The 20,858-nt window shown below is 42.7% G+C and overlaps 1 protein-coding gene across 3 annotated transcripts in view; it reads left to right on the top strand.

The window, feature by feature from the left end:
* Positions 1-20,858, top strand: part of LOC144945974 (semaphorin-6A-like) — a 147,270-nt gene that overhangs the window by 76,285 nt on the left and 50,127 nt on the right. For all 3 annotated transcript variants that reach the window (XM_078874668.1, XM_078874669.1, XM_078874667.1), the window contains 6 exons: positions 602-662; positions 3,856-3,918; positions 7,393-7,494; positions 12,795-12,885; positions 13,498-13,617; positions 14,823-14,911. In XM_078874668.1, coding sequence (XP_078730794.1) covers positions 602-662; positions 3,856-3,918; positions 7,393-7,494; positions 12,795-12,885; positions 13,498-13,617; positions 14,823-14,911 — 526 coding nt within the window. The remainder of the gene's footprint in view (positions 1-601; positions 663-3,855; positions 3,919-7,392; positions 7,495-12,794; positions 12,886-13,497; positions 13,618-14,822; positions 14,912-20,858) is intronic.

Here is a 20,858-nt window from a genome sequence, read left to right as displayed (position 1 = left end):
CAATATACTAGGTCATGTTTTTGGTAATGGCCCTTCCTTAAATGGCTCTTATTCACAGCACCTAGGCCTCTCTGTGTGTTCTTAGAAGAGCCCATGGTTGAATCGTCGCCTATTTTTCTAAAAATGTGAAGGCAGTGCTTGACGAATGTGAGTTGTTATGGCAATTGTGTGCATCGCTGCCAGATGCAGCAGCCTCACCAAATAATTAACAGGTCGTTATAAGTAAGGAGGGTGATTGGCTAACACCATAATGCACGCCTCTACTTTTCACTTCACAGTCATGAGCCTGACGTGGGTTTTCATTTGTGAAAGTTTTTTAAATATCACCTGGGTGTCGGTAATATATTGCTAGTCGTGGAAAAGTGTGGCTCTTTTGCAGTTAAATAATTCTGTGGCCATTGCACTTAACGTAGCACAGCGCTGTCATGCACACATTCGCGTGCATGAATTGTGACAATGTGCAGATGTATTCATGCAAACACGTGCACAGTTGATCGTTTTAGTAAGTGAGGCTCCGCACAGAAGCTCGCTGCAAAATAAATTGCTCAATAAAAGAAAATGTAAAGCTTCCACATAAAACTTTGTGCCTTTCTCTTTGCAGAGATCACATCTATGGCCTCGACTTGGACGCGCCCCTATCAGATGAGATATATTACGACAAGGTGAGGTCAACTGAAATATCACTGCCTTGCGCGACTTCTTTTTATCAGTTGCCGTGTTTCAGCGGCACGACGCCCTGCGAGAGAGCAGTGGTCCGCAGAGCGACTTTGCCGACTAATTCGCGCGGCTTGCAAGAGAGCACAGTTTTGAATTTCATTTTAGACGATGCATTAATTGCAATATTTCTGTGGCTGGTAGGGTGTGTGTGTTTAAAATGGTAGCCTGTTAAGTCACATTGGCTACACTCTCATGCTCAGCCGCATAACTTTTCCTGGTTACGCATTTGAGGCAGCAGAGCTTGAATGCACCTGGACTGTTTTGAGGTCTGCAGTGTTATATATATTTTTTTAACAGACAAACTAACAAAATGTATATATTTTAAAAATTTGGTTGAGACTCCCACTTTGATCTGTTGAACCTATTAAGAATGGGCAAGCAGGCCAGTGCGCGTTCACCAGGGAATTACTGATTTGCTAATTATGAACGCTCCAGGGTTGCAGCAGACCAGAATTCTTGTCTAATTAACTTCCCATTTACATACGCGAAAAGTATTGGGGGCGGGGGGGGGTTATTTAATTTCCATTGCCCTATTAACATATTCAGGGCCGTTTAGGTTGTGAATTGCATACCCTTGTGCACCTCATGACAAAGTTCAATGTGCTGGTGTTGTGGTAGCTGCAGTTTCTGTTTATCTTAATTATTTTTGTAATGATTTCACTTCCGAGTAGACGTCAAGCTCCGCCTTGATAAATAAAGTGTTTGGATGCTGCTTCCTATCATCCTCCGCTATATTCAAGTCCGCACGGAGCGCCTCTGCCTTTAAAAAAAAAGACTAAACCGATACTCTTTTGCCCATTAAACGGGAAAGAACAAAAAATGATTCTTGAAGTTGCAGAGTGTCTGACACCTCCATTATAATTCAAAAAAAGTGTGTTCTCTCATCTTTTTTTTTTCACGAGGAAAAAAAAACATTCACAGCCAGATGACAAGTGCCAGGCGATTATGTCTGTGCTTCGGGAGATGCATTCCACTACGGTGTAATTACCGTGAAGGATCAAGATACAAATTAAGCTTCCAACATGTCAAATTTCTGTCTTTGCACCGATGATTTCATCGCTCGTACAAGAGATTAATCTACAGACAGAGGTGGGATGAAATCTCTCTTTTAACCTCATTTCTTATCTCATTTGATTTTAGACTGGATAAGGATCCACTATGTAACACGATTTTTGTTCCTGGGTAGTAAGTGTTATTTTCTAATTGCTTATGCCTAAAGAGTATAGAAAATGGCTATTATTCCCCACAAACTTTGCTTTTGTAACCAGGACTTTACGTGAAGGAATGACACAAATGCACACGTTTTCTCATTGAAAATGGGTAAATTTCAAAATATCACTGTCCTGGTCACAAAAGCAAAGTTTGTGGAGAATAATAGCCACTTTCTGTACTTTTGAGGCATAAGCAATTAGGAAATAACACTTATTACCCAGGAACAAAAATGATTCAATTTGTTACACAGTGATATTAATGGAGTTGATTATTAACTTTGCTTTTGTGTCCTGGTCACAAAAGCAAAGTTTGTGGGGAATAACAGCCACTTTCTGTACTTTTGAGGCATAAGCAATTAGGAAATAACACTTACTACCCAGGAACTAATTTTTGTATTTTTTGTTTCACAGTGAGATCATACAATAAGGTCCCTTCAATAATTGCAGTTAATGTTTAAAATACATTAATGATAATTGGCAGTTTTGTCATTCGCTTTTCAGCGTATTTTTGGGCCAATTCTCCATATTTAACAAGGCCATTCAAACACCATTAAATTTATTCACCAAATTTCACAGTGCATTTATTTTTGCTAAAAGATGTTGACGCATTATGTTGGTAAAACTGCCAAATTGCTTTCCCAGTCAAGGCTTTTTTTTTACAGCAGTAATTACAGTGTACAAATTAACTGCAATCAAATTGGCTGCAGTAAGCCTCTGGGACACACAACCCTGAGATTGCGGAAATTCTTCTGACCAGCGATTGGAATGAAACACCATTCACGTGCATTAATGCAGAAGGGATAAAAAAGAGATGATCAAGTTGAAAAACACAACAGAGATGCACAAAAAAGTACCAAATGGTTTAAAATTTCTCCATTTATATGTCTGTGCCGGACGTTATGTACATAAGCCTGAATACACGGTGACGCGCGGAAAGCGTTAATGCATGCTCGTAGCCAGTTTAAGATTAATGCCAGCATTTGTGACGGAAGCTAGAATGATTAATGTTTCTTGGCACAATGGAAGGCTAAAGGAAGCCACACCTGGTTTGTGTGTTAAGCTTGCATTGCTGGGAGCATAGCGTTTACCATGTTTCTCTGCAAATAAAAATAAACGTGTGGCTTCGGCATCCTGCGGGGATTTTTTTTTGCCCGCTTTCCTGTCTCCGTTGCACGTATTGGGTTGCGTTGCAAGAGAAACAGGCAGCGGATTTGATGTTTTTTTCATCTTTTAAATGAGACGACCACAAAATTAAGTGATTTACAATGCGTGCAAATATAACAGTGATCCACCACCAAAAATAAAATCAACGTGAATCAAGATTCTGTGTTTTGTGTCGAGTACAGTCTGCAACGATACTGCCGCAGTGTCATGGTTAGCACACTGGGCTTGCAATCCAGAGGTGAACGTTTATTACGTTCACCCACCCAACCGCCTCGTTGTGGTGGAGCACAGTGTGAGTGCTCTCAGCCCTTCCAACATGTTTGGTCAGCCTGGAACAGTAGGCCAAGTATCCTCTAGATGGGCTTTTTAGGCTGGTGTGAGCAAGCAATTGCTTGTACCATGCACCTTTGCTATTTTAGCAAATGTCCAGAGTTGCTAATAGCAGTGCAATTACATTTTGCCAAAGCTGCTTGAGGTCTGTTGAGGCTCTACTGTTGAAACTGTAGACTTCTTTCCATAATTTAGCTATATGTTTATATTATGGGTTCCTTTTTTCACCTCAACACACAGTTGTAAACTCGAGTAATGATTGAATAAGCTTATCGCATCAATCTTAGCACTGCCTCGGTTTAGGGTTGGCAGTGTTCAGTGTGAGCAGTAAAAGCGTGCAGCCCTGTGGCGACTGTCTGTGTGCTCTGAAAGGGGGGAAGGGAGCTCCAAGTAAAGTGTAAATCCTGCTGCTTTACCCGTTTCCTTCTCTCAGAGGCTAACTTGGAGGTCAAGTAAACAGGAGAGGGAGACGTGCTTCATGAAGGGTAAACAGGAGGTGAGACGAACTGTGCCCACACCCCTCTTTCCTCCTCTCCTTGCAGCCTCCACCAGGCCTCTACCCACCCCTACCAGCCTCTACCCCTCGCTCACATTTTGTCTATGCCCTCTCCCACCCCACCCCTCCCCTAAGAACCACAGTCACCTACATTGATTCCCACCATTGTCCACTTCCATTCCACACCGTTGCTCCTGCTCCTGGCCTCCTCTCTTTATCGCTCACATCACACGTGCACGTGGCCACTGCTTTTGGCAGGGTTTTAGTGCTCAGGAGCAGCGGTGCATCCATCCCTCAGGGGTCTTGCATTACAGGTCAGAACATTGCATGAACAGAAGGGCTTCATACATATTTCAGCACTCACTGGTTGCAAGAACAGCAGGAGGCCGCATGCGCCAGGCCCCATGCCCCCATTCCCCGATTTCGTTATACATTTCACTCATTTGGCACATCCTGTATTGAGAGGAGTTGCTTCATCACACTGATAGATGCCACTTTCAGTCTGTCCATGGACATCATTGGGCTGAATTTCACCTGATAGAAAAACTAGGAGAAAACTAACAGCTTTTACAATAATCTTTCCATAGCTATGATTGAAATGCACATTTTTTAAAACTATAATGATCAATATTATACACCACAGACATTATTGTCATGGTTGCTTTTAAAAAGGTGGTTATAATTTTTCACAGCATTTAAGTTGAATGCACATGGCTAAGAGAGCCCACGTGTAAGTGTTATAATCATCCGATTTGTTGTGAAAATTATTTGAGTCCCAATATCGTACATACTCCAAAAGGTCACGTTTTATTAAATAAATCCACTGTATAATTTATCACCCTTTGTAAAACGACTTTTGGATGAAGACCCCCTAACACATAGGGATTGTTTGACTCTACTTCACACTCACTGGTCAGTACAAGTTGATGAAGGGCATTGGTTCATACCAAGGGGACCCAGGATCAGGTTAGATCTTACACACCACTGATGTTAACAGTGGCACGGAATCAAACCTATGTTAGCTGCGTTCTTTAAACATTCTGCCAACCACTGCACTACTGCTCTCCCGTGAAAGAAGAAATTTAACTGTCACCAAAATTTGTTTTACATGGCAAAATTAAAAACATCGTGAGACAAACAATGAACATCTCCCGAGGTATGTTGTTGTTTGTGATAAGTGACAATAATGTGATGCAATTCTGTTTAATTGTGGATAGATAACAGCGTTGCACTGGGAAAAATTTCACTCAAGGCAGAAAAGAAAATACAATTGGAATGACGAGTCCACTTAGAGAATATTCACTGGACTGAAATCAAACTTGTGATTAGAGTTGCCTTCATTTCTTCTTGATTAAAAAAAAATTAAAGGATCCAGATAAAGTTATTTGAAAATGTACATGTTAAACAATCACAGGGAGAAATTTAATGGAATGTTTGCATGTTTTTCACATCCAATTTTTGGGGGCCCTTCTAAAGATATCACTTTTTTAGTAGAAAATGAACAATAAACTGTGGAACTTGATATTTCCAGTTATCGCCCATACTACTTGCCCGACTGTTGTACAGTTCAAATAAATGCAGTTATTGTTAATACTGTGGGGAGGCACTTCAAGCATCTGAGATACACTTGCTTGGTCAAAGCAGACATAGCGAGACAACCACTGCTCGCATAGCCAATCTGTAATTGCACTCTTGCACAATTTGTAAATTTGCCCAACCTGGCCAGACACTTTCCCCACAGGTGTAGCAACTCAGCTATTAAAGCAATGGAAAGGGAATCCAGATAATTTATGTAACGATACGTAAGCAGACATGAGGCCACATGGGTTCAAAACAAGTAGACTTTGGATTGGTTTCAACATGCAGTGTCTCAGCGACGCGACACTGAACCTGAATCTGCTGATGAGATGCTGAGCCTGACACTATTGATGAGACGCTGAATGTCAAAACTGGCTCAGAGTTTGTGTTGACGAAATACTATTTATATTCTTTGGGTCTTTCGGTAAAGCCACGTAGATAGAAAAATAATGAAAAATATCACGACGTTTCGATCGCAACAGAAGCAATCGTCATCAGGTGAAACAATATCGCGGGAAAGCTACCGAAAGACTCAAAGAACATGAATTCGTGCAGTCACGAAAGCTTTAAGTCAAGATTTGACGGAATACTGTTGAAATTATTTACTCTGAAAAGGCTGTATGGCTGATGGGATGTGTTAAAAAAACTTTTATATGTATTGTTTAAGTGAAGAGACAGATGCGAAGGATGTGTAGTGTCTGCTTATGTCGTTGCAACTTTTAAAAAAAACATGCTTTATTTTTATTTTTGCTATACATGAGGGGGGGCAGGCGGACAACTCGGGGAGGAGGGGGGGATGTAGTTCTTACTTAAATTCTCCACAACTTCTCGAATTATGATTTCGTGTTGATTTATGTTAAATCGGAACAAGAAATCCAGGAACCTTTGTTTTCTTAGCACAAAAAGAAAATGCCCCACTGTATTTTTTTCTCATTAAACAATCAAATGTCAATTAGTCTTTTAGGCTATACAGAGTCTTTGTAATAGATCTTGTGAACGTTTGGTACAACTTTGAATCAATAGAGAATTAAATTAAAGCAGTTGTTTTACATTATTAGCTTCAGCAACCGACGAAGAAAGGATTTACATTTAAGTTAATGGCTTTTTTTGTTTCACTGCTAACTCTTTAAACCACACACACATCTTGTGGAGATATGAATCATTCTAACTTTGGACAGCATTAGTGAGGTCCACATTTTACCTGGCACCACCAATTATGTCCCGACAACTTTAAAAGGTAAAATATCTATTGTTTATTCAGGGAAGCCTCACTGTGATTTTCAGACTTTCTTGTTGAAGAGTCCTGCATTGGGATGATTGACTAATTCAATGTGTGTGTTTGGCTTCACACGAGAGGAAACCAGAGTATGTGGACAAACCACGCATGGAAGGGGATAATGCCGAGTGCTGCACAGATGGATTAAATCCACTCGCTTTACTTCCATTGCTTGTAACGTATCGACAACTACTGTCGGCTTGTAATGATTGCAGTTCCTCATGCTCATGAAACTTGCATGAAATAATGCTCTACGGATTGATCAGCTAGGTGATTTAGGAAAATGATATGCAAATGTTAACTTTAGGCTAACGGACTGAATGAGACAACACAATGAAACAAACAATACAAGTAAGATGGTACAAATGACTCCTTGAATCAAATTGCGACCTATATCCTGGAAATCCCAAAGTATCTCGGAGCAGAGGGGGGGGGGTAATGAATCGTTCCATGCCTATTTCGTACTCTTGGTCACTTGCTTGCAAAGTTTAGGCTCACCTGTGGGTTTATTTGTTCAAAGCCAGTGGTGTTTCCCTCTGAGGATGACTCGTCGTATTTTCGTGCGTCACGATTGTGTTTACACCGTGCCGAGGGAAGAAACGCTAACCCCTTGTGCCCAGGCGGAGTGCAGGAACTACATTAAAGTGCTGCTCAGGAGAGGAGACAACAGCATGTTCGTGTGTGGCACCAACGCCTTCAACCCCATGTGCAGGAACTACCTGGTAAGATTAAAAAGCACAAAAAGCAAGCACAGTATAAAATACACTTATACGCACACAATCCCAACTCCTGTCGAGACTCTTGCGGAGCGAGATGTTTGCTACCTTGCCTCGTATACAGGGGGTTCGTGGGTTCGATACCGACCCTGATGCCTGTATATTTTGAGTTTGCGTGTTTTCCCTGTGGTCGCGTGGATCTTTCTCTGGGTCCTCCACTTTTTCCCTCCACATTTACAATCAACACGCGTTTCGAGTATTTGGCTGCTATAAATTTCCACTTGGTTGAGCTATCATTTGTGGCCAGGTCGCTTCAGAAAATGAGCTAATAGGTCAGTGGGCCTTACCTGATAAAATAAAACATTCTTTAGTTACAAAAATTGTTTAGACAGTGCTGTTAGCGAGCACCTCTTGAGTTCGAGCATGACACGTGAGGGCCACGTGAGGGCAAGGTGTGGTCAGCACCACGCCTCCGTCCCACCAGATTTGTCTTTCAAGTAGCGATGATGAAACTTCATGCACAATGCATGTTACAATTCATTGATTTACATAGATGTTTGAATCTGTGACACGCGGTTTGAAATGTGCGTGGAAAATTTTACTGGTTTTTCTTCCTGCAACTTATTCCGTTATGTTAACGGTTGGAATGAAGAGAAACAGAACGACCAGGTCAGCACAGATGAGATGGGGAGTATAACCAAGACACAAAACATCGTTCCTGAAGCTCACCATGATCCCAGGTCATGATAAGTTCAATAAATCACATGGATTGAGCGGCGAGTTGCAGGATGTCTTCCATCACGTACGTTGTTCGTTTTAGGCTGAATTGGCCTAGGGGTATCCCAGATCAGGTTTATATACCATTTACCACTCGTGTCTCATGTGGCCAGGAGTTGAACTCACACCCTGTAGCGGTGATTATAGAGCGGTGCACTAACCACCTGCAAATGACTGGGTGCAGTTCTGGTCACACCAACCCCCTGGGGTTCTCTGCTGGCCTTAATAGGTGCTCACTGAGAGCACTTGCCCAACAGTGTTATCGCTAAACATAGCATATTTGTATCACAGATACACACGTTAGGAAGTCCTGTCAATCCATAGTACAAAGTGTACACATGTCTGTGGCATGTTATGAATTAATTAACAAAAGGCACATGAAAATTAAATTAACTTCGACTGTGTTGTAGACACAATTCTATCGGCATGAGGCTTGTTTAGCATCCTACTAATGAGCATCTCCTCCTGAAAAACGCAGAACAAATTGTGCCTTTAGGCTTACTTTGATCCCTCAGCCTGTGTGTTATTAGCAACCGAAAAGAAATACACTGTTAAAGAAATGGGCGTACACGTTGTTAAGTTTTTGAGTAGTCTAAAGTGGACCGTGAGTAAAATGGCCATCCCCACTGTCATACCTGTCCTTGATTTGCCTCGCCAAATGAATGTGGAGAAACCCCTTGAAGTTGCTGACCAGATCATTGGCCCTGTGATGTTGCCATTAATTCAAAATAAACTTGCTTTAAATTTCGATTTAAAGCTTTCGTGACTGCAGGGATTCATCTTCTTGGCTCTTTCGGTAAAGTCACGTAGAAGGGAAATAATGAAATAAAAAAAATAAAACATAATAAAATAATTCTCAGCAACTGTAACAAAAAACAAATAAACCGTGAGAATAATTTTATTATGTTTTATTTTTATTATTTTATTATTTCCCTCCTACGAGACTTTACCGAAAGAACCAAGAAGATAAACTTGCTTTGTACTTGGGTTATCTTTGTCCTCTGTGGTCGGTGCTGGGTTGGGGGGTCAGGGGATGGACGTATTGTCTAATTCAGCATCTGCAGTGGCAATAAAAGCAACTGTAACAAAAAACAAATAAACCGTTTGCACACGCATCTCAAAACTGCTGTTCGTGTACTATACACGTGTATAAAACAGGACTCAATGTTTTTTTTTATTAAAAAAAAAAGGAATAACCTCAGGTTAGCTCGTGAATTTGTTGCCAAATAATTCATGCATCCATGGCTAAAAATTAATAAATTTCACGGGAAATTATGCAACCTTCTAAAATGGTGGTCTTATGAAAAATGTATAAACCACATGCTTCGGGGATAAGTTAACCGAGGAGAAATTAATAAACACTTGCAACGGTTTCGCATTGGTTAACCGGCCTTGATGTTACCCAAGAAGCCATTCTGCCTCAATAGGGATTAGCTTACATGGGGGCTCAGTGGTCCAAAGGCTGCGTTGATGTCTTTGTTATGGCAAAGAGGATTAATGTACATCAAACAAACAATAAAACGTCGAGCTGAATGCTTCCTTGTTTCTGGCACAGAACCATGAGAAGGTCACCCTTTGTGGCTATTGTTTCCTTTGTGTCTATTTTTTAAGAGGTTGGAGGAAAAAAATGTCACTGCACATGAAAAACATGTATTGCTTGAGACTGCTGCTCTGTGCGCTGTTAGCTCATTTAAAATGTCAGTGGTTGGGGATGATGATAGTGTTGATGGTGGTGAACGGAAGTTGTGACAACAGCAATAGCGGTGAAGGTGCTGGAATTGCTGACGTGTAGTGTTTACAATAGCGGTGTTAATTGCCTCCGGCATAGAATATACATGGAACCAAATTTGTTCAAATGCAGAGATCAGCACTTTTCAGAAATATAGATGCACAGTAGGAGAGAGTGCAATGAATCGCAGCATGCAGGCACTTAATGCCGTTTTGAATACCCTTATTCATAAAGAGTAAATATTTATGATACAAAATCTGAACAAAACTAAACTCCCTGCATGGCAGCTTTTCTATAAATGTACAACTATAATTGAAGCAATTGGAGACTTCTGGAAATTCAATAAATTGTACGTAAGGCAAGTGAACATGGCCTGAAAACAAAATATATGTACTTTGTTATACAGATCAGAGTCTTTGCAATACTACTTCTATATTGCTTATTGACCATAGGCATAATATAAAAAGAAATTGATTGTAGATAAAAACACATTTAAAGAATGACTTTCAGTTAAACTAATAGGCTATCTGTAAAAAATGTTTCTGAAGTTACCTTTCCAGAAGGTATTTCGTTTCCCTCGTAGATTTATGAAATTGGAACAGGGCAATTTACAACATATCTAATGAATTCTTAATCGAGCCTCCTGTAGGTGTGTCTAGGATTAATTATGTCACAGAATTAAGGTGTTATCACCTGAGAAACCAGGCACTATTGCACCGTGTAACCATGGAATGTAAAACGTGCAAGCAAATTCTCCCAAGTGTCTCGTCGGCTTGAAAACCATCTGCGATTTATTTTTTTGCATGTAACATTAAAGTTGATTAAATTCATAAAATTACCAGAGAGGTTTGGTCCAAATATATATTCATTTCAGCGCCGGATTCTCCCCGCATTTGGCAACCTACATTCAGATAAGTTTTTCTGGGGCTCTTTGGAAAGAATTAAGTGGGTAATTGCCTCCTGACCAAGGAATGAGTATTAAATGTCAGATCGAATGGGCCGGCGGGTGACAGTTGGTGAGGGATGCGTTCCGTGAAGGCAGGAGAAGGTCGGGGTTTTGTCGTGGTGCATTGTGTGAGTGAAGTCAGGTGTGGCAGCTGTCATGCATTTCACTTTCAGTCCCCCCCCCCACTAAGAAACAGCCATGTCACCTGTTGTACACCTAAACGATTCTGCTACGATGCTAATTAATTATTTCGCATTTAATCACCCTGCCAGAATTTTTCATAACGTTCCCGTTAATGTGCTCTCAGCCTTATTGAAGACAAATGCGTTTGCGTTCAGTGTCAGGGAATATGAACGTACTTCATCATTATTTGGCCACAAAGTCGTTTTGGCAACTGGATATATCTATTGTGGTTTGTTAAACCCTTTTGTGGTGTGGTAGATGGAGTTTAAATAAAAAATACACACTTCCTTTGCTTTAAAAATACTTTAGCTTATGTGTTGTCACACGTTGGTGTATGTAAATGTGAAATAAATGTTGCGTGCCCATATGAGTTGATAATTAATTCTGTGACACATAATTTACTGTTGCACATAATTATGTGACCTTGATAGAATAATTTCCTTGCTCATTATCAAATCAATTTAGCAGTCACTTTTTTAAAACTGCCCCATCATTTAGCATTATGTTTGTACTTCATTTAAATGGCATACTTAATCTGGATAAAAGCTCTTGGGTTATTTTGGAACCATATTTTTTTAGCCACTTTGTTATCTTGCATGCCGCAAGGTCAGCTTAATTGCAAAGTTGTGCTATCTAAAAATTAAATCATAGGTTTAAAAAAAAACAAATCTTAAAAAGTGTGTATTAGTAATAAGAAATTGGCAGGGAGGAGAGAGAAATTAGATTTAATCACGATGAGCGAACATGGGCCCTGTGCCTCGTGACGTGAGTTTGCACACGTTGGTTCGGTTAAGGACTTCGGTTTTATGTTAGAGTGGTGGAAGCAACCTTCTCTTCACTTTTTTTTTTACACAATTGCCTAGCACAGGCCCAAAGGATGGGAAAAAACATCATTGGCTTCGCAACAAAATTGCATTTTCAAAGTTATAATTCACAATAGTTAACATATTTCTTGATTTGTGAATGGTTCTTATTGTTATTAAGAGCTTGGGAAAAAACGATATAATGCGAGGGAATCCCAAAGTGGAGCAGTACGAGCAAAGAAGCAGCAAGAGAAGTGAGGTGACCTGCAGTGTGGTGGTTGAAACAAAGTGTGGATGAGACGAAACTGTCAGTCTGGTAGACGGCTGGCTTCACCATGGGTGGATGGATCTGTGAGTAAAATTGACTGGAGTAGAAACCATGACGCCCCCACCCTTAGAATGATGAACCAAGTGGATGCCTGCCTGCTAACCTGAGCGCATGTCTGTGTTGGAGAAATGGGGGGGGTGTGATTCTATGGCCCTCACCTCCGATGGCACCGGACCGAATTTGTGCCTTTCAAATTAATTCTCATCCGACACCTCAAACCTCAGCTAATTGAACAAATTCGGCAAAAAACACGTGAACACCCGAAAACGTGTACCCACAGCCCCAAAATGCACTCCTCACTGCAGATAAAAACGTATTTCATTCCAGGTAAACTAATTAACTGACAACAGCATTTTGACAGCAGCGGCAGTTATTTTATCAGGTTAGAAGTTCTTTTGTGCGTGTGTTTTTTTTTCTCACCGATTTCATTACGATTTTTTAAAATTAGATTTCAACTGTAGAGTTGTTGTCAAAGCTTTTTCTCTCACCTGTGCTACTGCTCCGTTTTCTTCCTCCTTTCTCGTGTTCGCTGATACACAGCTTGACACCTTGGAGGTGGAAGGAGAAGACATCAGTGGCATGGCAAAGTGTCCCTACGATTCACGGCAGAGCAACGTGGCACTCTTTTCTGGTGAGCACCTCTCACTTCTTCCCTCTCTGACGGATCGTCACGTGCGTGGTCGTGGCGAACGTCAAACAGCACCCGACATTTGCGCACGCCTCGTCAAACTGCTCCCCGTAATGTTTACGCTTCTGATATATTCGCCGTGTTCCGGTGGCTGTCGTCTGGCACATTAAGTGTTTGCAAGCACTCTCGACTGAATGGCTGCCTTCTGCGAAGCGACCCGGGTTGCGACGCAGGCCCGTGCGTTCTTAGTGAACGGCGCGGGTCCGTGTTTCTTGTCGGGAGAGTTACGACGCGGTTTTATTTGACAATACAGATGCTGCCACGTTCGCGCACGGTGGCGGGGGACGACGCGGTCACGTAATCTGGTTTCCCGCTCAATGATGTAATGCAATTTCCCATAAAGCACTGAATCCCGCGCACGCGCTCCGCGCTGACAGATGTTGCGTTCATCGTATTAATTTGTGCGTCACAGGCAAAGCGACCACATAATGCATTGAGCAATTAACCACAAAGTGGTATTGCGCTGACATCTGTGACCCTGTGGCTGTGGCAGGTGTGCGCGTGTTATTGACTCGAGTGCGTACGCGTGATTTTTTCATTTTTTTTATTCCCCAGATGGAATGATGTATTCTGGAACGGTCACGGACTTTCTGGCGATAGATGCAGTCGTGTACAGAAGTATGGGTGGGGGTCCTACACTGAGAACTATCAAGCATGACTCAAAGTGGCTCAAAGGTGCAGTTGTTTTGTCTCCACCCATTGTCACCGTTAAGCTCCCCTTTGTTCCCTCTAAACCCCTGCCTAGCACTCACTCCCTGCTCCTCATCATTTACTACGTAAATGAGCTACAGACATCCTGCAGCGGTAGGGATATTAACATGCTCTGCTTCTGAAAAGGTCAGGTTGAAATTGAAACGAGATGAATTAAAAGTAACGCGGAGACCAATTTATGCCTCGTGGTGGAGCAGATATGAGTGGCTGCACGTTAGCTGTAAAACCTGTCATCTTACAGGCATATTATTAAGCGGCACATGAGTTGCATGAGACAAGCAGGTAGTGAGCCACCGTCATTGCATTTATTAATCCAATGTGCTGCTGCTCTCTCAAGACATGCATACAGTGCCTCATGAGGACGTACTAAATAGAATCTGATCATGTGAGGCAGGTGCTATGTGTCCCTCCCACTTTTGTCTTATGCTTTCTCAGGTCGCCGGGGTTCATAGCGCAGCGCGCTAACCACTCCGCCACCACTCCTGACATACGCGCGCACCCCCACAATGCAGTGTAGGGCAGGCCAACACGCCCCCGTGAAGCAAACCTTTGATTATGCACGCAATGCAGTGTGAGACGGCACCCACGTGTAATCGATTGGCAGGCCCAGCGCACAGCAGCGCCGGCAACAGTAAATCGTAACATCTCAACCAGTCACGCTTGCGTTTCAAACACTAACAACTCGTGCGTGTGTATGCGGGGATCGGTGGCGCAGAGGTGGGCACACTGCGCTGCAAACCTGGAAACCCGAGTTCGATTCTGGCTCATGGCCAACACCAATCACGATTATTTAAACTGGACCTGGGCTTCTCCTAGGTCGACTCAGCCTTAAATGAGTACCTGGTGCGGTGTATAAACATCGCCACTCGGGAGACAAAGGCAGCCGGGCATTGTGCTGGCCACTCACCCCCTCGTGTGCCGTGCAGGCCTTAACGGTGCTTGCTATAGCAGCACTTTCTCCAAAAAGTCTGTAAGGCAATGCGGTGGGGGGATGTCTTTGTATGTTGAACTTCTTTTGCACCATACGAAGCCAACCGTGCTAATCTGGAGGTGTCATGCGTGCGTATGTAATGGCCCCCCTGTTCAATAATGTTTGTACGTGGTCCCCCCCCCACCCCCTTCTCACACACGGGCTCCACGTCCCCTCACTTTGTGCTGGCACAATGCAGAGCCCCATTTTGTTCATGCTGTGGAGTACGGGGAGCACGTCTACTTTTTCTTCCGTGAGATCGCCGTGGAGTACAGCGTCTTCGGCAAGGTAAAGCAGCAGCAGCAGCAGACCTCTCGCTCAGCCCAGCCACACACACGGCACGGTCCTGCCGCCACGTGACACAGCTCGTTTGTGTCTGCGTGCAAATAAAACACAAAAAAATCTGCCTTTGAAAGAGTCAATAGTGAGGGGTTTTTTTTTGTACCTTGTATGGAGTACATGTGGCTAACGTAGCAGGCAATGTCCTCACGATAGCAATAACTCCAAGGCAAAACTTTGGTGAAAGTGCGCGACAGCTATCGTATCGTAGAAAAGTAAACTGAAAGATAGTCCACGTGGAATCTCAGTGGCTCTTTTGAGAACCAAAGGAAACATAGCAATCGGCCTGTGCCCCTGGTGGGAAGGCTTTGTCCCCAGCGCTGTTAAAATTAACCCTGATCCCAGTTTGCTTTCTTACCGTCTGCGTTCTCGCACAGTGACACGTACAAGTGTGATGGATGCGTTTGTTTGCATGCCAGCGCCCAAGTGTCTACAGAGGGGCGATCTTGCGTGTGTGCGTCTTCTCGTTGAAGATTACCCAGGGCGTGGTTAATGCATCTCTCACGGGCTTGAGTGTTGCAACGAACCGGGCCTGTGCTTTAGTGAACACGCACACGCCGTGTTGCGCTCAGCCATGGAGCTACCCATTTGCGCCAAACTTGCCACCTACCAGAGAATCCACAGGATGCCTGCACACTTGCACTGAACAACTTGCACGTGTCAGTTCTCTCCTCTGTGTTGCTCTGTCCTCCGCTGCTCTCTACATCTGTATGTACGTCCTTGTTGAACTTCTTCTAGCATCTCCATTCTCCTCTTTCCTCTCGGAATTTCCCCCCGATAACATTCCCTCGATGATCTCCTTCAGCTAGCCATTCCCTCTCACTACTACACGGCCCAATACAGATTTTTTCCTCTTTCTGATCAATCAAATTAATCTAACCGTTACAGTTAATGGTTAATGCGCATGATACGTGCTTGCCTTGGAGGAGTTAAAATTGGATGTTCCCTGTTGACATAGGTGCTTGACTGCGGTGAGGGTGTTTGAATTGAAGGGTTATTCATCGTCATTGCAACAAACTGTATTTAACATTTATTTTGTTTGCACTTTATTATAAAGGTTCTGCAATGTAAATGAGGCAGCGGTCAGATTATTCTGTGTCAGTATAATGCATTTGAGGAAGAGGACATTACTCAACATCGACAACCTATTGGGAAATGGTTTTGGACATTTCTTAAAAACTACCTCGAAGCCACCGTTCACATTATTAGATTTCATTTGGGGGTCCTCGGAGTGCAGTTTGCTGTGCCATTGCTGCTGCATTCACAGCAATCGCGCGAATAGCGGGCACCAAGCCACTCCCCGCATAATTAATTTCACGTGAACCCATTCGAGGCTAACGTCAGCCAGGTCCCCGTGTAACCAGACCTTGAGCGTGAACGCCGACCCAAGACATGTTTCAGGATTATGCAGAGAAGAGTGATAACAGACCAAACATGTGGGCAGGGAAACCGCAAAGATGTGGTAAGCGGAGCAACATTGGTGTTAGCCGCACAGCCCTTCCCATTTTGCGTTGATGCTGATGGAAATGCGTGCGAGAGCGATGCCCACGCGCTACCAACCATGCCAACGTGCGAACACTTTACCTTTCGCTCCCCGCTGACTCACTCTTGACGTCATGGGAGGTTAAAAAAAAAGAATTATGAAAATAAATCTTATGGACAGACCTGACTCCCCGCTGTGCTCGTTATGACCGCAGCAGTTGAAAGTGCTAATGAGCCCAAGTATGGAAAGAGGAGGTGGGATGTTGTAGAAAATGAACAACGTTTGAGACAGCATGGGCACACAGGTCCACACGACGCTTGCAAACAACGTGTTTCCTAGAAGAGAGATTGCAGAGTGAGAAGTTACTTGCATGTTTTTTGTTTTTGTCTCTTTCATCTCTTTACATTTTTGGCAGCCGAGTGCGCTGTGAAGAATATTTCATCTCTCGACAATTGGCTTTATATTGATTTCTTAGAGAGTGGAGTTGCGACAATCTGTATATTACCTGGCATCCTTCAATGCGCCATCTCACACGACTACTCCACTATGCTCTCTTCAGCTCTTGGCTATGCGCATATCTGCTGAATAAGCCGCACAGAGCAGTGCCTGTTTCAAGTTTCAATTTTTATTTCGTTTAGCCGGGCCAGATCTTCAAGAGACCAGGAGAGTAGATAGAATTAGTGACACAGGTCACCAAAATGACAACAGCAATAGCATAAAAAGTACAACAATAAAGAAAATAGGAAAGAAATGTACACGAAAATTGCTGATGTTAGTGCAAACCAATTTTTTATGACTGTTTAGTTCAGTTATTCATAACCAGGCTGAAACCATAAAGACCAAATACCCACAATGACAAGCTTTTACCTTTTGAGGGCATAAGATTATAATCTAGGGCTTGGCATGTCTGGTTCAGTATATATATTTTTTATCTTGGGTAGCACTGCCATAGGCTCCTGAAATCACTCAACCAACGATTTTTTTTTACAGAATTGATTTCGCCTAACTCAATCAGACTTATAGCAAAATAATTTTCTCTATTTTCCGATGTGATGGGATTCAGTGGGTAAAAATAATCCATCCAGGCGAGAGTATAGTACTCACATTTGAACAGTATTCCTTTCCACCGACACTCTGCTTTATTTTTAAGTGACATTAAATATTGCTTTTGATAGTCCTGTAGGGCACAGAAACATCGTATTGGACATTTTAAGTGGTGGGTGAGAAACTGCTCATTGTGGTGTAGCAGTTTTGCCCATGAGAGCATCGCACATTGGCCTAATCTTGTAAAACAAAACGTTGGATTTCTTGTCGCGTTTGTATTTAGGGAGTACTGCAGTCGTAACCTCACCAGCCTTTTATTTAACAAGTGACACGTGTTTTCTACAGTGAAGGGATCTTGTAGTCATCATCAGTATAACATTTCCCCACCGTCCAAAAAGGCTTAAGTAGGCACAGAACCCATCAGAGGTGAGGAGGGGTGGGATAGAGGGTGGACGATAGTTTTTAGCTCCATTTACAAAGACCCCACTACATTGCAGACATCCATCTGCAGAAATCCATGCGAATTAGCAGGTGGGAGGAAGGTAAAATGAAAGTGACGATTATTGAGAGTCAGATTTGTTTTTCTTGCTCGCAACACACATTGCGGATGTGTGCGTATATTCTTCTCCTGAAATCCCCTTTGAAGGGTGGCTGTGGCGTGGCACCCAAAAAGAAAAAGTAATAGTGTTGTGCTTGAAATGGAGTACGGAAGAGTGTATGTCTATACTCTTTGGTTCTTTCGGTTAAGTCACGTAGGTAGAAAAATAAAATTAAATGAAAAATGATATAATCTCCACATATATAAAAGGCAAAGTTGTGAATATGTGTGTCTGTTCAAAATGCGTACTTCCCGACATGCAACATACTGGAAATTTGCCATGTGGGTACTTTCCAGACTGTACACCATGCAAAAATTATAAAAATACACTTTTGTGTGTTTTTTTGGGGGGGGGGGGGGGGGCAATTAATGCATATATTTTTAGCATAGCAAGTGAGCTGTGACGTCACATCTGTCACGTGACCCGCGCATGTGGAAACTTAACGCATTGTAGTGTAGTGGTTAGCGCGCTGCTCTACGAACCCGGCGACCCGAGTTCGACCGGTCCTGGGCCTCCCCTAGGTTCTTAGGTCCACTCAGCCTCAAACAATTAACTGGTGTGTGTGAACATTGCCACTGGGGAGACAAAGGCGGCCGGGCGTGGTGAATTAAGTCCCAGGCGAAGCAGGGGTAGTAAAGCTCGTATAATATATCTCAAAATAATATGTTATTTTATTTTTCTACCTACGTGACTTTGCCGAAAGAACCAAAAAGTATGGATTCCTGCAGTCACGAAAGCTTCAAATCAAGATTGTGTGTCTATACTAAGGGGAACTTGCACTCTCCGCAAAAGCTGCACTACTCTGCAGCTTTTGATATCGTCATGCAGACGTGTTTGTTTACTTGTCCTCAAAACACCTCGTTTATTAGCTCTTTTGTCTCAGTCAAGAAAATGTATGCGTATGTTCGACATTAGCATTGTAACATCCCTTTATTTGATGTTGCAATGTTAAGCTTGCAGGGGAATAGAATGCGAACATTATTTCTGTGCTGGGCGATTGCTATGATTACAATAAATGTCCGGTTACAGATTTAATTAAAGCCTGGCGCATATTTTACTTTCAAGAAAGATCAAATTAAGCGCAGAGCGAGTTTGAAAATATGTGCAGCTTATTCAAAATCGTTTCTTCTCTCCCATTTGTCTTGGGACAGGTTTAATACCTAGGCCTCCAAATTCTCCACAACTCTTCAGTGTAGAGAAGGGGCTGCAAGATGTAACAATGGTTTCTTACATGCCGTGCATTGGGGTAAGCTGCAGAAACTACACAAAGAAGTTCCCTAATCCAATGACGGTGACATTTGTTTTTTTCCCATCTGGAAATGACGGAATTGAGAAGGTGAAAACGTTTGCAGGCCTAAAACTTTCCGTGTAATAGCACCAAATTTATAAATATAAATGTAATTGCGCAGCGAGACGTAACTTCAATAAAATGCCTATTTTTTTCTTTCTTCTCCCCTTCCCCATGGGTATTCAATATGGTAATTGTAAACAAAGTGAATACACAAGCCCGTCGTTGAATTTGCACTATCCCTACGCTGAAAGGAACACACCGTGCGTATGTAATTTAGAAAGTGTTTCATTAGCTCTGTACGGTCCAGATTTCTCTGAGCAATAACTCACATTGGTCTGACCAAGCTCCATAAATAACCTGCTTGCACGATACTGGCCATCTGCTTAACCCAAATCCTATTAACTTTACTTGCTGCAATCTCAAAAGAACAATCCATTATTTAGGCATGTGGTTTTGGAGTCTTTTTTTTGGGATCAATAATTGCTTTGGTTTTTTTTTACGAGAACGGTTACTTTTAAATGTGGCCACTTTGTTGTTCACATTACCCCAGCCTGACAACATAAGGCCTCCAGCTGTAGGCCATAAATGCTCTTCAGACGCAACTTACCCTTACAGCAGCACTTTCCACACCCATCTGGAAAAAAAATCAAACCCTGCCTCTTAAGGAGGTCCAGAAATGTCCGCCCACCTCCCAGGCTTGACGCTAATCTCTTAAAGCAAAACCTGCCACCAGCCGCGAGGAAGTTTAAAATGCAGTGCTTGCGGCACAGCCCTGGCATGATGAACGGCTTGCGATGCGGCCAATGAGCGGGGGGGGGTGTGGGGGTGGTATCGACCGCATGTAATTTTTATACAATTTTAGATCGTGTCAAAATAATCGTGGAGGGTTTTGCGGGACTCTGCACTGGATTACGCCACGGAAAGCCAGCCATACTTGCGTGAGGATTTTTTTTTGGAGCAAAAAGTCTTTACGCATCACGTCGGTACAACAGGCTATTTTGTGAATATACTCGTTCGAGACAGCATAAGCACCTTACTGGTAACAAGTGCAAAGTCAACTAGTTGCGGAGCTGCTGTTTAACAAATGTAAAAAAGTGCCTCTCCCCTGATCTTCCTTCCATCTCCGACATCGTGCGCTGTTAATGAAAGAGGTCAGTGGTTAGTAATCGCCTCATCGCACACAGTGTAACCAACAGTGTTGCTCTTCTGCCATTCTGTGGGGATGGTAAACAAAAGCTGAACTGAATCAGACCAAATGATTGAGCCTGCAACTTCTGCTTTGGTAGAATAGAGCAGAGAATGGAGAAGGCTCTGCAAGAAGGGGTTAACGCTGTGCGTAAAAAAATCATTCCTTTGTTTCCTGGTCATTGAACAAACGTTCTCAGGGAGTAGGATGAGATTGCGGCGTCTCAAGCCAACTGGATTAGCATTCTGTAATAGAGTTCACTCGGTTTACTTCAATCTCGCCGCCTTTGTTTG

This window comes from Lampetra fluviatilis, chromosome 39 (assembly GCF_964198595.1).
Source record: "Lampetra fluviatilis chromosome 39, kcLamFluv1.1, whole genome shotgun sequence".
NCBI lineage: Eukaryota > Metazoa > Chordata > Hyperoartia > Petromyzontiformes > Petromyzontidae > Lampetra > Lampetra fluviatilis.
Note: the sequence above shows the minus strand (reverse complement) of the source record. Positions and strands in the feature narration are given on the sequence as shown.